This window comes from Agelaius tricolor, unplaced genomic scaffold, assembly GCF_023055355.1.
Source record: "Agelaius tricolor isolate 1412-34295 unplaced genomic scaffold, bAgeTri1.0.p SCAF_25, whole genome shotgun sequence".
In the NCBI taxonomy this organism is placed as follows: domain Eukaryota; kingdom Metazoa; phylum Chordata; class Aves; order Passeriformes; family Icteridae; genus Agelaius; species Agelaius tricolor.
In genome coordinates, this window is record NW_027269285.1 from 3,081,538 (window position 1) to 3,101,935 (window position 20,398).

Sequence of the window (20,398 nt, forward strand, 5' to 3'; positions counted from 1 at the left end):
TGGCAACATCTCAGGAGCACCTTTAGCCTGTACACTGATCCATACTGCTGCAAACTCATTTTGATTTCCTTTCCTTGCACTGGATTTACATCTACAGATCTTATTTATACAGAGATAAAATGTTCCAGAGCAGAGGGAGGTACAGGGAAGCACTTCAGCATCTCAGAAATAAACCACCTTCATTATAAATTACCATATAGATGATGTTGGGCTAAGGCAGCTGAGAATCCCAGTATGAGCTGGATACCCAAGCAGCAATTCTGAAAGCCAGGACCCTCTGAAGAGACTTGGGCTGGCATTTCAAAAGGAACTTCAAGAAACTGCAAATCTGACTGTGAATCAAAGCCAAATATGAAGCTGTTCTCCAGAGGCCCTTAAAAGAAAAACAATGTGTGACTGCCCATTTGCTCTCCTGCTTTTCTCTCTGTGCAAAAAAACTGAATTTTGGAGGAAACCATGAAGTAAATGGAGTGATCCTGCTGCTACCTGGGCTGTCTGACAGGGAAATGAGTGTATTTGTGAATTATGTATACAAATGATCAGCTCCTCAGTGCAGTGGGATGTGTGCAGCACTGGGGGTGCCAGACTCACTTGGGCAGGTTTCCAGAGAGGATTTTCCAGGCGTATTCCCTCAGGTATTTCTGGAAGATGGTGGTCAGGGCTATCATGGGCTCCCCGGTGCTGAGCTGGGAGCACTGCACCATGCACTTCTTGTAGTACACAAAGAGGTCAGCACAGCTGGGCAGCACAGCTCCCCCTTCATCCACGTTGGGCTTGGGGGGACCCTGGGCCTTGAAGTCAGCCACAAATCTGTCAATCAGCTCTCCCAGATTCCTGGGGTGGAGGAATAAAAAGATATTTGAGTCTGTTGAGGGAGGAATTGGGAGTGAAAAGAGAGAATAATGCTTACAATGAGATGCTCTGTCTTGTGACAGCAGCAAGTCCAGGTTTAGCAGCTGGGTGTTCCCAGCCCTTTCTTATCTCCACACTCCCAGCACAAAGCTCACACAATTCCACAGCCCAAACCTTTTGTGCTCAGGAGTTTTAGTGGCAGCTTCAAATCTGTTCTCCAGCCACACATAAAAGCTCCCAGGTCTGCCAGGGCTCAGTTCAGCACATTTGATGCAAGTGCATTAAGCCTGTGCTCAAGTTTCATTCCTGGCACCAGGAAAAGGAACAGTCAGGCCTCCCATCCCAGCAGAGCTCAGGGAATTCGGATTTTGGAGGGATGTGCTCAAAATGGTGTGTCCCATTTGCCATTGCTTGGTCCCATTTGGATACCACCTGGTTTTGCACAACTTCACACATCCTTTAAAGAAGTTTTATTTAGCATGAGCACAAAGTGCACTTCCTACTCAGACTCTTTTTAAAAGCACAAAAAGCCCTCTTATTGTCTCCAGTGATTCATTACAGCCCGGTCCTTACTCAAATATTTCGGTCTTTAGGCAACAATAAACTTCACTCCATCCTTTCACCAGGACAAAAAGGCTTTTGAGCATGGCAGAGAGCCAGAGCCATCAACACAGGACCAGAGAATCTTCTGATCTTGGGGAGTTGCTCTGGTCCTACCCCTCCAGAGACAGCACATCCATGTCCAGCTCAGCTCCATGGAATAACCTCTGCCAGATGAATTCCAGCAATGAACCTCCTCCCCCAGGCAAATTCACACAGCCTTCCTCAAGGAAGCTTGGATTTTGGGAAATAGATAGGCCTTTCAGATGAGAGGTACTCTGCTGACCAGGAGTTCCTGTATTTTATATTCCTGTTTTGAATATGGTTTTCCTGCAGCTCTCCCCTTCCCATGGCACAAGCCACACCTCTGAGGGTAATGGCTGGGCTGTGCCATGATCCAGGGCTCCTAAGAGAAAACCAAATCCTCAGGAGAAAGGCTGAGACTCTGCAGCACGTTCTCACCTTTACCAGTGAAAGGGGAAAAACCCACCAACAACAGCTTTCCCCCAGTTTCTATCCCTTTTTCCTTTCCCTCTTGTGAGAGAGAAAATTCCAGAGATTCAGAGAACCTACAGTCAGAGAATTGAGAGAATCAGAGAACCCACAAGTCAGAGAAATCAGAGAATCAGAGAACCCACAAATCAGAGAATTGAGAGAATTCAGAAACCCCCTAAGTTAGAGAATTGAGACAACCCACAAGTCAGAGAATTGAGAGAATCAGAGAACCCACAAATCAGAGAATTCACAGAACCCACAAGTCAGAGAATTCACAGAACCCACAAGTCAGAGAATTCAAAGAATGAGAGAACCCACAAGTCAGAGAATTCAGAGAATCAGAGAACCCACAAGTCAGAGAATTCAGAGAATCAGAGAACCCACAAGTCAGAGAATTCACAGAACCCACAAGTCAGAGAATTCACAGAACCCACAAGTCTCTTCCCTGACAAACTCAGAGGCTGCTGCCTCAGAAGGGATGAGCTCCTACCAGGGGTGATCTGCTGGGCCAAACTTATCTCCAGAGATGTGCTTGGAATATCAGGATCTCCATCATGGAGCCAGGCAGTTGCAAAGACAAGCAGCCCCTTTTTCCATGCCTATTGCCCAAGCCCTGCACACAGCTCTGACTCCACACTCCCAGCTCCTCAGCTGTGCTACAAGCACTGTAAAAACATCAGGCTGCTCCACTGATGTGATAAATCTCCACGCTGGCAGCAGCAATTGAAGGCTGAAGTGAAGCATTGATTGTGTTGGGCCACAGAGAAGCAGAATTTACCTCCCTCTGTAGCTGTAGCAGAGCCAAACAGATGGCTGCTGCAGGAGGGCTGCAGCCTGCACATCCCTGCAGCTCCTCAAGGAAGGAGGACGTGGCTCACTCCTTGTCAAACTCAACAGCTGCATCTCCACCTCTGCATCTGTGCTGGGCTCCAGCTGGGCAACAAAGTGGAGCTTTCTTAGCACTCACCAGTCACTTGATTTTTTTTTTCTGCCTTCTCTCAGTCTCAAGACACGGTCAGGAATGTCGATGGCTTTTGTTTCTTTATGTTTAGCCCACATGTTCTCCTCTTCTCTGAGGCAAAGTGAAATGGATCTGCATTTTCCTGCTCCCCCCCAAGGCCTTGTCAAGTGGGATGCAGGAGAAAATGCAGCTGTTCAGAAGGGCTGGGAGAGCAGTGCTGGGGCTTCATGCTTGTTCTGATCCCAACCTGGATAAAGCTGCCCATCAAACCAGGCTGTGGGACTGCTCCCATTTCAGAATGGCACTGGTGACAGCTAAACATCAGGATATTGTGCACTAAAAGAACTAATTCATCATCAATGCACACCTTGGCTGATGGCAGAGCTTCACATGAGCCTCAGCTGGCCCAAATGTGATACCAAGGCCACAAACCTTTGTGTGGTGCAATGGGAGCACAGAGAGTCTGGCAGAAAAAGCTGCTGGGAGATGAAACATGCAGAAGGCAGGAGAGCTACAGAAAATGAGTATTTTCTGCACAGACTCTGCAAAAAGGAAAAGCTCCAAGAAAAGTCTCTGGTAGTGCAGATGTGGTATTTCCTAACAGTAGCACATTTATTGGGAGTGAGAACTCGCCAAATCTAACCAAGAGAAAGAATGAAATGAAATCACATAAAGGGAATTCTATTCTGCTTCTTTTCATTCCTGCATTCCTCTTCCTTTGTTTTTTTGGGTTTTTTTTTTGTTTTGTTTTTTTTTTTCTTTCACTCAACCTATTCCGGGTTGTTCTGGCAATCAGGAGAAGAACCAGGAGAGGAGAAGAGGGTGCTCAGGAACTTGGGTGTGCCCAGGGGTGTGAACAGAGCAGTGGCACTGCCACACCTGGAGCACTGCAGGGCACTTTCCATGCCCTGGGGATTCTGGAAGCCCCTGTGCTGATGAGGCTGCAAACACACAGCACAAAGTGCCAGCTTTCCAAGCGCTCTGGACTCAGACGTGCCTCTGAGCAGATTTAAGGAGGGCTCTGCACACTCTCAGCCCTGCAGACCTGACAGAGCTCTTCCTCCTCTCTCAGAACAGCTCAGCTCACATCTGTGTGCTCCTCCTGCTCCAGCTGACCACAAAGGACAGCTAAAGATGCACATCCCAAAGGGGCAGGAATGAAACCTGCTCTGCTGGTCAGAAATCTGATATTGACTCTGCAGCTGAGGGTGGAGAGCAGCATCTTTAAACTCCTTCTTTCAGGTGTCTCCTCTTAAACTGCTACAGATTTTGGCAACGTGTTTCTATAAATGGGTATGGAAACAATTTTTTGGCAGAAAAAATTGTCCAGGCTTTTTTTCTGCCACAGATTTAATGTGGCAGAAAAATGATGAATAAAACTATTGCTCTCACTATTCAGAGCTCAAATATACAATTAATGATCTAAGCAACATCTCATTTTCAGACAATGGCAACAGATTCCTCAAAAGTTCAATCAAAGGAGGAAGAAGAGAGAAAATAGTGAAGGAAAGCAATTTCTGGCAGTCAGAGGCAGCATGGGGAATACTGTGGCAGTTTTTCTTTGAACTCCCTGCAGCTTGTGGCTATAAAGATAATATAAAACATCTCATGATTGTAAAGGAAAAGGAGAATAAAAAAAAACAAAGGCAACTGAAGGGGCTAGGAGTACTGTGGGGTAGAATTACCAAAATGGGGATTAAAATGGCCCCCAGTGAGAAGGGAAGAAATATTCAAAGAAGTCTGTGCTCTGTTGGCTGAGGGCAGGGGGGAAATATCAGTTTCCCTTTGTGATATTGCAGAGCAGAACCTAAACCCAGCAGGACACAGCACTGTGCAAGGTTTCAGCTATTCAATGATTTTTCTTTTAAGCATAAAAAGTTGATGGGACATGGAAAAGCTTTTTCAAGATGCTTATCATGGAGTTTGGATAAAATCAGGACACTCCAAGCCTTGAGTGAGACACTGTCTCACTGGAAGATAGAAAAGCACACACAGGTGAGATACTCCAAGCAGGCACCTCCTCCTTTCCAGCACTAATCTGTGCTAAAAGACCAAACTGAACCTTTTTCAGCTATTTCCTCTCCCAGGTGGCACTGCAGCTGTTACTGAGATGTTGTTTAAACCCTGGTGTGAATGGAGGTGCACAAGGAAGAGTGGTGAGAGCCCTGCACACTTCTCAGAGCTCAAAGCTGAAAGCTCCTCTCATTCAAGGTTTTTTGCTGCAAGTCAGAGAGGAAGATGAAGAAGGGTGCCAGGGATTAAAGCCCCTGACAAAGTCCCAGTCTGTGAGCAATGATAACGTTATCTTACAACCAGCTTTCATCTTAGGATCTCAAATAACTTATTCCTACAAAGCAAATCCTGCAGCTCCTCTGCCACAAAGCCACATGTGTGTTTTACAGAAAACCCAACCCTGTTATTTGTGGAAGCCATGAGATGAAAGAAAGACACATGTCTGCAGTGGGAATTGCAGAGGCAACAGAAGTCATTGCAGGAACTCTGAGCCTCTTCCAGAGAAAGGCAGCAGGCACCACTCCTGCAGCCCTCTGCAATTACACACAAACCAACCCCACAGCCCTCTGAACACTCATTTTGTCCAAGCAAAGGCCCCACTCAAAGCTTCCTGAACCACAAACACTGCTCCTGTTGAAATTAGGCAGCAAGAGGTGCAATATATTAAATTTTCTGCAGTTTGAGTACAGAATCCAGCACAACCCAACACATCCACAACCAAACAAACGCTGAAGTTCAGGCTGGTTACTCACTTGTCCTGGGACTCAATGTACACATAAAGGTGAGGCTCAAAGCACTTGGAAACAATGCCATGGAAAGGATTGTCAGGGACCTTTGGCTTCTTTGGCTGCAAGGAAACATTTAAAATGTTGGTTAAAAGCTGCCCTGTAAGACCTTGAAGGAACAGCAACGCAACAGCACAGAAGGATAGAAATCTTTGGAGATATCGTAACACAGAAATTTGCTGTCAAATCATCAAAGCATATAATTGTTATTATATCCAAGTCTTCCCTCCTTCTTAGAGAGCTGTTAGCAATCCAAGGAATTATCTTTCCACTTGTAAAATATTCTTAGCCTTAAAGAGAAGGCTGCTCCATGCTAACAGATTTCAGCTGAAGAGCCTTAATGCAGCTTGCAAATAAAATCTCCCTGAATCCTTCAAGCAGTAACAAGGCTCCTCTAGTCCCCTCTGAAATCAAATGTAGCAGTTATTTGGAAGCAAGATTAAAGAATCCTTACATTTTAGAGTGTCAAGGGCAATAACTCAAAGCTACAGGCTTCATCTGAATGAATTTTATTTAGATAAACAGCATGTAATTACTGCAGGAGCCAGAATTATACAGGCCTGCTTTCACTGTGAAACATGTTTCTGGGGATGCAAAGATTTCTATTTTTAAATCACATTTAGAGCATTAAGCACAGGTGCCATGTGGGAGCCATCCTGTTTACCCTCATTTGAGTTTAGTGCTGCACTCTAACCATGGCCAAGCACAGCCCCTGGGACTACTCACACATTTAAATTTGTGCATGTTTAAGTACCAGGCTGGGCAGGACCTTTAAGCTCTTTTTTTTTTTTTGCCCTACAGCTAGATTGTTATTATTCTTTTTTACTAATAGATAATTTCTCTTGTTGCTTCCCAGCAGACCAGCAGCTTTTCCCTGGCTGCAAAGAGAGCTGCAATGACTCTGGAATGGAATTCTTGCTTCTCTCTCCACAAAAAGCCAAGATCAGCTCCCAGCCAATGAAGATATGAATTTTTCCAGCTGATTTTTTTTTTTAAATGCAGGAAAAGCCAAACAAAAGAAGCAAAGCCTAAAGGACTTTCTCTCCTAAACAACAGAGGAGGTGGCACTAAGAATTTGGCAGAACTATCAGAGTGTGACAAGGCAAACTTTTCTCAGCAACAATTCAGCCCCAAATGATGAATCCCAACTTATGGCTGCAAGCCTAAAGTGAGGAAATGGTTTTATGGAGGCCAGACCACCTCTATGAGCCTTGAATGAAGAATTTAACTTTTAAGAGCCTTGGGACAGAACCATTACCAGGCATCCTCCACCCAATGCAGGATGCACTCACTCACTGGAGCTGGGAGGAAAAAAAAGAGCTGGGAATGACAGAAACCTCCCATCTGCAAAGCCCTGGCATGGCAGTGCCAGCACAAAGCTGCAGATTCACCAAGTTTAGCACTCAGCTCCTGCAGCAGGCCTGGCTCTCTGTGTCTCTGCACCACGCTGCTCCCAGCATGTCTGGTGGAAGGAATATTAAATCTTTTACCAGTAGCACTGAAGCTGTATTTCTGAGTGTGCAACCCTGTCCAAGAGCTGCAGATGTTTAAGCTATTTCCTCCTTGAGTTTGATGGAAATAATAAAAGGTTACTGTTGTCACAGCAAGGAGGTCTGCAGCTGGCCCAGTTTCCTTTCATTACCATCCAAAGTAAACAGATTAAATGGAACTGCTAGGATTACCAAAAGAGGTGCTTTTTTAGCATGGATTTCCCCCCCCAAAATTCTTGTGCTCCCTCTTAGATTCCCAAGTGTCTTGAATTTTCAGGAGTGGTGTCTTGGAAGGGCTCTTTTACTGAAAACCCTTCATCTTCAACTCTTTGTGTCCCTTCTGTTCCTCATGCAGTGACAGGAAAGATGAGATTTTCAGCACTTCCAGACTCCCAGCATGAAGCAGCAGCTGCTGGCACTGGGACACTGAAATGTTGGAGCCCTGCTGGCACCCAGGAGGCTGCAGGGCAGCAGAGCCCAGCCCTGTGACACTGACACAGGGCATTCCTGCAAGGAAAGGGCAGCCTCACCACAGCCTGCACTTCCAGGGATGTCTCCTCTCCATGGATGGCTTCACAAGGTCCAGGGAGCACAGCAGCTCCTCTCTCAGAAGCTCCTGAAGTGCTGTTCAATAAACCCAGCCCTAATTGTTGTAATTATCTCTTCACCTGCCTCCTAACACCTTGACTTCTCCAAGGGTGTTCTCTCATCTCAACACTGCACATCCCAGCCAACATTCCAGTCATGAGGTACTGGAGAGCAAATTCTTCCCAAAAAATGCATCAGAGGTGTCTCCCCAGGTTCCAAATCTGCCTCACTGATAAAATCCACACAATACCAACTGTCCAAGCTGGATTTTAATGGAAAGAGCAAAACCTTGCTTAAATCATTCTGTTTCAGGACTTTGGCTGTGGATGAAGGCAGAGGGGCTGCCTTGCTCATGTGGAGATCTGGAGGGGATGCAATGCACCAGGCTCCCACCTCCTGTTCTCCCCAGGGGCATGGATCTGAGCAGGTCCTGAGGCCCTGGTCACCCATCAGGATACACCTGTACATGGCCCATTTACAGGGCTCTAAAGCCCCTAAATAAGAGGAGAGTACCAGCCTCAAGTAACCCACAATTGAACATTTAGAAAACATCCATCTGGTGTATAAAAAAAAAAAAAATACAGGCTTTGATATTGGTGCCAATTAAAACAATTGCATTTACCATTCACCCTTTAATGTTTGCAGAGGGCTTTGGAAGCCCTGTGCTTGTACAAGCAGTTAGGTGCTGCCTGCTCTGCAGAGGTAATGGATAAAAAGCACTATAAAGATAAAAATCCCACAAGTGATTTATCTGGAGTGAAAATCTAAAGCTGACACTTGAAAGTTCAATGACTTGCCTGGTGACTCCAGACAGTTTGCTTGGCTGACAGGGCAAAATATGAATTGTAACTGTTTGTAGAGGAGCTTCTTTGGGGATCTGAAAACCCAAATAGCTATTTCATCTCCCTTTGACAGAAATCCTGTAGTTACATCTGGGCTGTTGCTGTACAGGCTGGAACAGAATCCAGCTCACTCTCACGTGGCAGGATTGTCTCTGCACTATTAACTGGAATAAAGATTGCTTTGGTTTCAGTGAAGTGAGCCAGAGCAAAGCATGGTCGTACTGGGAGCCTGAATGCTGCACAAAGGATCAAAACTGCACTAAATTAATTGCACAAAGGATCAAAACTGCACTAAATTAATTGCTGTGAAAACAAACTTTTCAAATCAATGGGATGGGAAAAGCTGAGATCCCACTGGAGGTTCTGACAGAGGCTGAGAAGTGGGAACTTCAAAGACTTACTTTGTCTGTATCACTTTTCTCCATCACAATCTCATCTGTCTCTGCCCCAGTTTCATCCTCCAGAAAGGGGTTGGTGGAGGGAGGTGGCACCTCTGGCTTCTTCTGCTGGAAAAGAGGAAGCTCTTCAGAGAACAGCCAGTTTTGTGTCCTCTGGCACACAGCTGCATCCACATTTTGCTTTCCTGAGCCCTTCAAAGCATTGCCCAGCAATCTGCCTTCTCCCAGCAGAGCTGATCAGATCCTGGCTCCCTCTCCACCCCTCCATGCTGCCTGAATCCTCCTTGGAAGTGTGACATTTTATCCAGTGTGACATTTCCACTCTCCCAAACCCCACTCCAAAGTGTGTGGTCTCCACTGGGATAAACCACAACAGCAGCTCCAAAACTCTGCCCTGAAATAAACCCCAAATTGCTGCTCCCACTGTTTGTCCCCCCACCCTCAGCCAGCTATTTATAATGGTGGCCTTCATTTTGGGTACAAAACAGGGCAAATGACAGCCAGAGTGTCACAGCCTCTAGACATGTCAGAAAGAGGGAAATAGAGGATTTTCTGTTATTTGAAACCACACCCTCCCCTTCTGCTTTTCTCACTTCCAACAACCCAGAGAAGTCAATTTAATTAAAGCTGCAAATTTTCTATGAAATTTGTCAGAATAAATAAAGCCATATTCCTGAGAGATCTAAATTCAGCCAGGAGGAAAACCTTGCAGGACTCCCTCTTTTAATTAGCAGCACCCACAGCAAATGACCAGTGGGTCCAGCAGGCTTTCCTTGGAGGCTGAATTATCACATCCAGGCTGGACACAGAAGTCAAGCTCACATGCTCTGTGCTGCCAGGGCATCTGGCTGGCAGAGTTCTGGGCTGAAATTCCAGGCAGGAAAAGCTCAGAGATGGCTCCAGAGATATTCCCTGAGTTTTTTTCTCTTGTTTCTGCCTTTACAATCTACCAAAAGAGACAAAGCAGAAGCTACCAATGGAAGCCAGAGTGACCCAACAACGTGGGACTGAAAGCTGGTACCATGTGGTCAATGTGTGGTACCCAGAACTGAGAAAAGGAGACTTTTAGTTATAATGTGTCACTGACATGTAGAGAACAAACATTACAAGGCATTTAACCACACCATAATAAACTCTGTGGCTTCAAACAGCACAGGGCCCCAGGAGAACCAAAAAAGCAGACAAGTAGTGCATTTTTTATTCTTGTGAGCCCTGTGCCATCTTCTCTACAGTCTACACAACTAAAAAATCATTTTTCCAATACAGTAAAAAAAAAAGTGATACTGAGTAGAGTCACACTGAACACCCTGAGCAAGGGGAGGCTGCAGATGACACCTTTTATAGTCTCCAGCCCCTGAGCTATGTGTGAGGGGCTTCTTTCTCCTGAGCAAGCTGCTGAGTAAAGCAGAGCTCTTCAGAAATGTCCTTACCCCTGTGCCATCAGCAAGGGTGCAGCCTGAGAAGCGTTTGGCCAGGAGCCCCTCAAAGTTGGTTGTCCTCTGAATTGCAAACAGAAGCAATTTCACCTCAATCTCCTTGGCCCTGGTGCGCATGATCTTGGAGAGCTCTGCCCTGCAAGAGAGAGGGGAGATAGAAAAAACAAATGTGGTTTCCTATAAAGGTCTGAAACCCAACACTGGAACTCAGTCCGTTCCCCAGAGAGACTTTCACCACAGAATTCAGGCTGATTCCTAAGAGGCTCTCTACCATAAAACTGCTTTGCAGATCCCATTTCAAACACAGCCACGGTTGTTGTGAGCTCTGTGGGTAACAGGACCCCATCTCCTGGCAGCCACTTGGGAAAGCCCTGAGGATCCAAGCTGGGGAAGCTCAGGGGCTCCCACTGGGACCCAGAAAAAAGCCACTGGCACCTTCCTCTGCTTCCCTGTCTCTGGCTGGCAAAGAGCCTGGTCACCACAATCAGCTCATGCTATTCCACTTGGCCTGAAATATTGCTGATTTTTACCTCTGTTACGCTGAAAATTGATTTTCACATCACTTCAATTTCTCATCGTTTTAGCGACACTTCTCAGCCTTTTCACTCCTCACTTCCTTTTAACCATGGACAATTCCACAGAGACGTTTTCACCCTGCCTTTAGACACTGACCAGCATGGCAGGAACCAAGCCAAACTTTTTATTTTCAGGAAACTGGGAGGCAGCAGGAGCTGCATGTTATCTCCAAAAGGGTATTGGGACAGACAAAGGTGATACAGAGACTCTATCTTCAAAAGGCATGAAAAGGCACTTGATTATTAGAAATTTGCAGGGGTTTTAAAATTATTATTATATAATTTTATTATTATTATTATTATTATTATTATTATTATTATTATTATTCAGTTTTTACAGAAACCGTGGTGGACTTAAGACCTGATTGCCCTTTAGTGTCATTATAGGATACAAAACAACACAATGCAGACTTGCTGCTCTTTCTAAGGTAAAAAAGGGACTTTTATTTTACTGACTCTAATATTTATAGATTTCCAAAAGTGACAGTGGATTGGAGGGTGAAAGTGCTGCCTCTCCAATGACACTGGACAAACCAACAATCTTTTAAATTTCTCCTCCTCCATAAAAGAATGCAAAACAATGAGTTATTTACATAAAGTGTGTGAGAAAGTTCTTTACAAGAATGTAAACATCAGAAAGCTTAAAATATCTTAAAAAATCAGAGCAACACTTTAGGAATCTTTTACACTACTGGTGAACTACGAATAGTACACTCTGGAGAATCACATCTATAAACAATAGAAAGAGAGATAATAATTGTTTTATTCTCTGAGCTTTCTCACAGCTTCTTACAGAAAATCCTGGGGCAGTTCTGTGTCTGTCAGAGCTGTGGGGTTCCCCAGGTGGGGCTCACCTGGTGATGTGGCAGAACCCTGGGGCAGTTCTGTGTCTCTGTCAGAGCTGTGGGGCTCCCCAGGTGGGGCTCACCTGGTGATGTGGCAGAACCCTGGGGCAGTTCTGTGTCTGTCAGAGCTGTGGGGTTCCCCAGGTGGGGCTCACCTGGTGATGTGGCAGAACCCTGGGGCAGTTCTGTGTCTGTCAGAGCTGTGGGGTTCCCCAGGTGGGGCTCACCTGGTGATGGGGCAGAATGCTGGGGCAGTTCTGTGTCTGTCAGAGATGTGGGGCTCCCCTGGTGATGTGGCAGAATGCTGGGGCAGTTCTGTGTCTGTCAGAGCTGTGGGGCTCCCCAGGTGGGGCTCACCTGGTGATGTGGCAGAAGTCCACGGCGATGCGCTCCGTCATGCACCACTCTGCGGGGAACATGCGCCCGTACTTCTCCTCGTAATCCACCAGCTGCCTCTTGATCCACGCGTAGCGCCGGTCAATCTTGTCCAGCCAGGCCACCTGAACCCCAGGGACAAAGACTTTTTAGCACCATCAGCATCTTTAGCAAAGATTCAGAGCTGTGCTGCTGCTGCAGCTCTGTTCTCTCTCAAGCAGAGGTGATTTTACATTGATTAACATCTTGATCGAGGTGTAGCTCTGGTCAATCTTGTCCAGCCAGGCCACCTGAACCCCAGGGACAAAGACTTTTTAGCACCATCAGCATCTTTAGCAAATATTCAGAGCTGTGCTGCTGCTGCAGCTCTGCTTTGTCTCATGATTTTATATTGATTAACATCCTCTGAATGCTTTGGATTATTGGTGATGTTTTTGCCTGATGTCCGAGAGAAATGATGAGGACTCCATCTTATCAGAAGGCTAATTAATTACTTGATTATACTATATTATTCTGTATTATATTAAATTACATCTAAACTGAATCTGCCAAGCACTCAACTCATCTCCACTGCACACACACCTGGATTCAGTTGGGCAGTGAATCAAAACATTGACACCAAAATCCAATCACCAATTCCCTTCAGGTGAACAACCTCCCACAATGCATTCCCACTTGTGAACAACACAGGAGCAGTAAATGAGATAAGAATTGCTTTGATCATCTTTGCTTCTCTCAGGTTCAGAGAATGTCAATCCCACATTGGATATTAGGAAAAATTTCTTCACTGAAAGGGTTATCAAGCACTGGAACAGGCTGCCCAGGGAATTGGCTGAGTCACATCCCAGGAGGGATTGAAAAGATGTGTGGATGTGGCACTTAGGGACAGGGGTTAGCAGTGGACTTGGCAAGGGTTGGAATCAAGGATCTGAAAGGTCTTTTCCAACCTCAATGATTCTGGGATTCCAAGTGCTTAAACACATGCCAGACTGAAAATCCTATCTTGTGCGAATTAAGAGAGAAAGTTCTGTTGAAAATGAGGATAACAGTACTCCTAAATCATGCAGAGATTATTGAAAACTCAATCCAATAATATTTCATTTGATCCCACCCTCTTTGTTTCACAGATAGAGAGGTTAAAGTGAGTGGGATGAGAGTGCAGCAATTCCTGGATTCTTACATTCAGCTCACATTTAAATCCCAACTAAAAATTCTTACAAGCTGAGCAGGATGGAATTTTTTCCCCACAGTAATTGTGTTTTCTGGTCAAAAAGTAGAAAGATTAATCAAGAAAACTTTGGTGGGAAAATGTTATTTAAACTTAAGCAGTTTAGCCTTTCTCTATTCTATGTCAAACATTTGAAATTGATGAAATACATTTTCATCTAAAGGTGATTCTGGTCTGTGTGGGTTTTTTTCTCCAAATTCAAGAAGGTTATGGTAAATTTTTACAAAGCTGTTAGTATCAGGACAGGAAGTTTAAAAAATAGCTATCATTTAATTAACTTTCTAGAAATCCCTCCCTCTCAGCTTCCTAAGCATGTTGGGCTATTTCTTGATTGTTTGGGAGGGGTGGTGTTGAGTTTTCAATTTTCAGATTTTCATTTTTCAACCTTTTCCAGGGTGGAAATAAAACTAACACAAATTTATTTTCTATATGTGGGAGAAAACATTTCTAGTGATGATCTGAGAAACTGAGGTCTAAGGTGGGAGGATCCTGGCAGAGATAACAGCAACTCCCAGCTCATCAGCCACTCCAGATCACACCCAGAATCAGTTTCCAAGCCCTTGGGATAAAAACTTTTCACCACAGGAACCTGTGGAAGTGAGAACTCTGGGAATGCCAGCAGAGCAAAATGTGAAATCCAAATGGAGCTTGCAAAGCTTCCCTTACATCTTGATTTTCCTGGAAAAGGACCAGATACTCTGAGAGGTGTTGTTTAATGAATTTCTTGATGATTTCCTGTTTGATCCTGGGATCCAGGACGTTGGCTACCAGGCAGGCATCACGTAGGACATTGCTGGGCCCACCAGTCCTCTGTCAAAATAAACAGGAAGAAAATGATTTCAGGTTAAATAAGTTGAATGGGTGATTGTAAATGCATCCAGGTTTATCTTATTCTATTATTCTCTTTTCTGCTGCTACTCTTTATTTATTGCTGCATGAAAACTGAGCTGCTTCCATTTCACTGACCACAAAGTTGTTCCATGGTAAAGCCAGAAAATTTAGAAACTTTTTTTTTTTTTAAAAAAAGCTGCTTTGGTGCTGCTTCTCACAGACACAGATTTGCCCTTCACCAACTGTTCCAAAAAGTCTCCTCATTTCTGTACTTGTCACTTGCATGAAGAAACCAGCAGAGCTGGTAGTTTGAAAGACAGAACTGGTGTTTTCTTGGAAGTAAATTCAAATTCACACCTACTCCCCTTACTGTTTGCAAATGTTTGGATGCACAGTGCTGGGGAAGCACAGCTGGTGCTTTAGCCCCAGCCCAGATTTGTATCTGTACTGAGTAAACCAGACACAAACTTGGTGGCACTGTGTCAACAGCCAGCCTGTGCTTGGCTTCCCCTGAACAAAACACTGATTTTTGTGACAAACAAATAACCAGGGACTGGGTGAGACCCCAAGGAAACCCCAGAGATGGATTATTGGGCATTCCCTGCCTGGCTGCAGCCCTCTTGCAGGAGCTGGGTGCAGAGTGAAGGGAAGGGATGGCAGAAATCACCCTCTGCTTTCTAAAGAAACTCCTGAAACAGGCAGAGACCAAATCTAGAGGAAAAATGAAACTAAATCCAATAACACAATCATCCTGAAGAGTTTTCAGTGACACTTTTCAATGGGAGGAAGAGGGAAAGTGAGAACTTTACCTTTGTACCTTGGGAAGGAAAGGCTTCCTCGAAATCAGCCAGGATCTGCTGCCCCAGCTCGTTCTGTGCTGCCTTCACCCTGAGGGGACACAGAAAGGGCTTTGGGGGGATCTCAAAAACCTCCCTGAAGGGTGGCAGGAACACCAGCAGCTGCAGGAAGGTTTGTAAGGGATCAAAAGGATGCTGAAGAGAAAATATCCACACTCAGAAGGTCTGTGTGTCAAAACTGGGAGACTTTTTGCTCCCTGAGTGACGATTCCTGAACCCTCAGCTGCAGCAGAACATGGCCTGGGTTCCCCTGCCCTGCTGCCATTTAATATTTCAATAAGGGGCAGTTAATCAGCTGTTTGAAAGGCCTTTAATGCCAGTGTGAACTACACTGAAATTCATTTCTGTTGCCCACATTTCAACAGAAAAATGTTTCCAACATGTAAAAAGCTTCACAATGTCTCAATCTCCACCATGAACCTTTCACAGCTCCAGGTGTACTGATCCACTTCTAAATGAATACAGCTGGCAGCAGTTTTATCCTAAAAATTCTCAGTGTCTCAGAGAAGCACAAAAGAGCAAAAGGTATGAAATGGGAGTAGAATAAACCACAACCTTGCTCTTTGTTTGGCTGAGAGAATAAAGCTTCCAATTTCCAGAAATAAAAGTCAATACAGCTTAATTGATACTTCTAGAGAAATGGAAATGCCTACACACACTAGAAAGTGCCAAAGCAAACAGTGAGGCACTTCTATCCCTCTGCAGCCCTTGAATTCTTCCATCAGTTTTTATTATACTGGAAAGGCTTTCAGGTCTGAACTGATCACTCAAACAGTGGATTTTTCCACTGAGATTGATACTTTAGCAAGACTGGCGACATTTACTGTTGTGAAAATGTTTGTTCAGACTGTGGGCAGAAGACTTGGGATTTTTTTTTTGTGCTTGTTTAAGACTCTTCAACCTTATCAAGGAATGATCTGCTTCTTTAATCTTCCCATTCGAGTTCCATTAGTAGGAAAAACCCACGAGATAATCTGACAGTGCTGGATTCTTTCCTGGTGCCAAGTGCAGAAAATTCCAGCCCTTTAAAACTGATGGCTGAAATATAAATTTATATCTGTGATTTAACTGGATGTACGACCTGCCTTCCTCAGGATTTATTTATGGGGATTTTGTTGGAAAAGCTTCCTGCCTGCAGTGTCAAAAATAATTCTCACATAAGCTCTCTGCTTCACAGGAATGTTCAGAGAGTCCTCTACTCTTCCAGGTAAAGACATTCCAGTTAACAGCTTCATAAGTGGGAAACAAAATGTTGAAATCTAATTCACTAATGTGTTGAAATAGGAGTGGGGAATTTAATCAGTAAGGAGGAAGCCACAGCTACAGGTTTACTCCTGCTTAAATTCTACAAGAAAGCACTTGATAAATCATGTGAGAAAGCATCACAGAAACAAAACTTTCATTCTCCAGGAAAAGAAGTGGGGAAAAAAGAAAAAAAAAAAAAAGACACTGAAAACAGACTGAATTTTTTTATCTTCTAAATAATCCAGAAACAAGAAGTGTGTGGAATTAGGAGTCACAGAAATTAGTGAGTTTGTATGAACAACTGGAAGCTATTAGCAGTGATACTTCTTTCCTTCTGAGTGGCTGTGGGGACCTTTCTGTTTGACAACAGCTGCAGTGCAGCACAGTGGAGGCACTGAAAAGAGCAGCAGCCAGATTCCTTAAGACTCAACAAATTTAAAAGAGCCTCTGTCAAGCAGTTAAAAGCCCTGTCCACAAGCTTTGTTGTTTTGGGCTCTGATTCAGGAAAGTACTTAAGGATAATCTTAATGGGGATTCTCATATCCTTAAATTAAGAAACTTGCAGGAATGCCTTGCTCAAGTGGGATGTTAAAAATATGTATTTTTTAAAAATAGGTCCTGTATAAAAATCTCTCAAAAGCAGGCAGGGAGAACAAGTTTGAAGATCTTTTTTTTTTCCCTTCATATTTTCTAAGAGAGGGACAGGGCAGAGCCAAAGTTGAGGTGTGAGCAAGGACAGGGAGCCCCAGTGCCCACCCAGTAAAATTCATTTTTTATATAACCACACACACAGAAACACTCAATTATTTTCACAATTATGAAAACACAGCCAGAAGCAAGAAAACCTTTCTGCCACCTCTTTAGAGCTCATCTGCCTTAGGCAGAGCACAAGGGGGGCACTTGCTTCAGCCACTGGAGATGATTGCCCCTGTGGAAAGCTGTCAGCTTTGCAATAATTCAGAATATTTTCCGTGCAGTGAAAACAGCATCCATAAAAGCCTGGACATTCAACCCTGCACATGCCTGAGGGTGTGTGGGGAACCACTTCACCAGGTGAGCTGGCTCAGCAAGCCCAGATAAGAGATTTAGGATCCCTCAGAGCCTCAGTGGGTTTGATAAGGGTCTCTTTCCCTGAAATGTGCTGGGATATCCCAGCAGCCATCCCACACAGCAGGGAATTGCCTTTTCCTGGGGCTGCCAAACCCTCTGGTTATCCAGCTATTAATGATTTCTGTTTCTCTGACTTCTGTTTTATTATTAGTGGCTTTTTGTTCTCTGTTTCCCCTGCCTTCAAAAAATAAAAACAAGAAAACCCACTGCTATGTTTCAAATGACATTCAATTACTAGAAACCACAATTCCTTTAGCCAAAGCTACCAGAAATCTTAAACCAAGCCTGGCAGCTTGCTGAGATAAAAAGAGGCTGAGCCAGCCTGTTTTCCTGTGGCAAACTTATAATTATCTTTCTCCTAAATACTTTCCAGGCTTTTTTCCACTATCTGCTAGGCCTGCAGGACCATTTTTTCTGGGTGGGTTTGGGACCACTAATTGTACCTCCCTCCACAGACAGAAAACAGCAGAGGATTGAGAGATAAGAAAATATTCCTGTTTGCTACGACAGCCACCAATGCACTGCCTTAGAAATTGCTTTAGGAACACTCTTAGGAAAATATTTACATTTGGCTATGAACTGTGACATTTTTACATCAATACTCAACAGGATCAGCACAAGAAAAGCCAACTAATTGAGAGTTCAGTCCAGGTTTCCAATGAATCCTTGCAGTGGGATTTTGGCTTGGTTGTTTTCAAAGGGACAGAACAGGTGGAAAACAACATTAAAAACACATCATTACTTCTCACAGCATCCAGGAGCAGCAACCTAAATTGGATACCCCATGACAAAGAGCACATCCAACAGCACCAAGCAGGCACTTCTCCTTCCCATGGTTTCCCATTCATACTTGGCTTCACTCCATTCACACCATGAAAAAAGAGGCTTTTTATTTCAGAAAGCAACAGAATCTGCTCCTTGAGCAGTGGATATAAAAGGCTTATTGTATATAACAGACATTGGTTGCTGTCACAGGTCTGTGCCAACATCTACTAAAGCATTTCTTGCCTTCCCCACCATCCTAGAGGCTTCACTTGTACCCTTAAAACAAATCCATGAGATATCAAACCCCAGCAATTTCACAGCCTAAAAATACCCCTGCAAGAAGCCGGGCACAAACTTCCTCTGATGTTTCAGGAATCACAAAAGGATTTCCAAGCAGAAGAGAGAGAACAGTCAACTCCAAACCAGGCCCTAACACACAGCCATGGAGTCAAGCTCCAAGAGCAGAATGATGGTGCCATGGACCTCCTCCCTGCAGGAATTTTCTGCCTGGATGTGGAGCAGTGGGGAGCTCCCAGCAGCGCCCCAGAGCAGCTCCTTTCACCCCACAGCAGCCTCCTCTATCACTACCAGATGGTGCAGCTCTCCCTGTATAAACACTGGAAGGAAAACCCTGCCGAGGCAATGCTAAAAATAGGAGGAACAGACTTTCCTGAGCTTTTCAGATCCTTATCTTGAAGGGAGAATAAAACAACAAGAAGTTTTCCTCCATGTCCTTGCTGGCGTGACTCGAAACCACCCTGACTTTCAGCAGGAGCCTGAATTGGTTTCTGTAACAATCAGCAACTACAAAAGTATTAAATAATCATCCAGCAGAAAGGGAAAACCAGCCAGGATTCTAGAGCAAGGCTTAAATCATATTTGGCCTTTAAATGGCCAATGACAGCAGGTTTCTGCCCAAAGGGCATTACCACTGCAAGCAATCTCTGAGCACAAGGTTGGAATAGACAACAGCCTCAACTCAGAAAAGCACTGACATATGTTTACATTTCCTTGATGTTCATGTTCATTTAAGCAAATGCTTATGGTCAAATGCTTTGTTAAACAAGGCCCCATCCCTCCTCTAGATTTAGAGTGGATTTTTCTTCTGCTCTGTTTCATGGATTCCATCTGTGTTTTCTGGAAGAGGTGTCTGTACCATAAAGAAAGTCCAACAGATTTACATGAAAACATTACAAACAAATCATTCAAACTCTGTTTCCATCACTAAACAACACAGGGAGCCAGCTGCTGTCTTAGCAAAGGGAGGCACAAAAATAAATTAATGACTGTGCCTGGAAGACTCCTTTGAGTACCTCAGCACTGATCAAAGTCATCTCAGGCAGGGACAACACAAGGGGGGACCTTGTTCCCTGAAATCTCAGCTGTCACATCCCAAATGAAGCCAAGACTGAGGAGAAATGGTGGCTTAGAGACCACTGAGCCTTCACCTGCTACTGCTGAGAGTGGTGGGGACTTGCACCAAACCTCACCAAATCAGTGTAACTCCAGTCCAGAAAATCAAAACTGTACAAGCCCAGCAGCAGATTTACTGCAAGCCTCAAATCTCAGCAGAATTGGGCAATGGGAGCAGGTTTTGGCAGAAGAAACTTCAGGTGCTCAGAATAACCAAGTTTGGCAAAGGCAGAAGGAGAAATCCTGCCTGTCCAAGCCCTGGGGCTCTGCACAGCAGCACTGAGGATCCTGCTGAGGCACAAAGGGGCACAGACACCAATGTGTCACCACAGGCAGGGACAGATTTGTGCCTCAGGCCAGGCTGCTGAGCTCCATCACTGAGCTGAACAGAGCAGGAGAGAGCATCACCTCAGGGCTCACCACAAACACCTGCATGTGGCCATCACACACAACAACCTGCACTTCCACAGGCTCCTCCAGGCGAGGACATGAAAAGCCAGTCAGTAAAAAGCACAGAGTGAGTTAAATTCACACTAATTACTGCTACTGAACAGAATGGGCTGCTCCAGATTTGAGCAAACTCTGTCCAGTTTTAAGCTGTTTGTTTTGGCTGTAAGGAAGCTCCAAGGACCATGTCCAAGCTTCACATCCTTGAGACTCTGAACCTGCCTAAGACATTTCCTACCCTTCCTCC

The 20,398-nt window shown here is 44.7% G+C and overlaps 1 protein-coding gene across 2 annotated transcripts in view; it reads right to left on the minus strand.

Annotated features, from left to right (window-relative positions):
- The window catches only part of VPS53 (VPS53 subunit of GARP complex), a 64,602-nt gene that overhangs the window by 23,252 nt on the left and 20,952 nt on the right, over positions 1 to 20,398 (minus strand). The window contains exons 8-14 of one of the 2 annotated variants that reach the window (XM_071447533.1): positions 15,124 to 15,202; positions 14,150 to 14,293; positions 12,238 to 12,380; positions 10,455 to 10,596; positions 9,028 to 9,129; positions 5,674 to 5,768; positions 592 to 834 (exon numbers count right to left, since the gene is read on the minus strand). In XM_071447533.1, the coding sequence (XP_071303634.1) occupies positions 592 to 834; positions 5,674 to 5,768; positions 9,028 to 9,129; positions 10,455 to 10,596; positions 12,238 to 12,380; positions 14,150 to 14,293; positions 15,124 to 15,202 (948 nt within the window). Of the gene's footprint in view, positions 1 to 591; positions 835 to 5,673; positions 5,769 to 9,027; positions 9,133 to 10,454; positions 10,597 to 12,237; positions 12,381 to 14,149; positions 14,294 to 15,123; positions 15,203 to 20,398 lie in introns of both variants that reach the window. The other variant, XM_071447532.1, reaches the window with a different exon arrangement.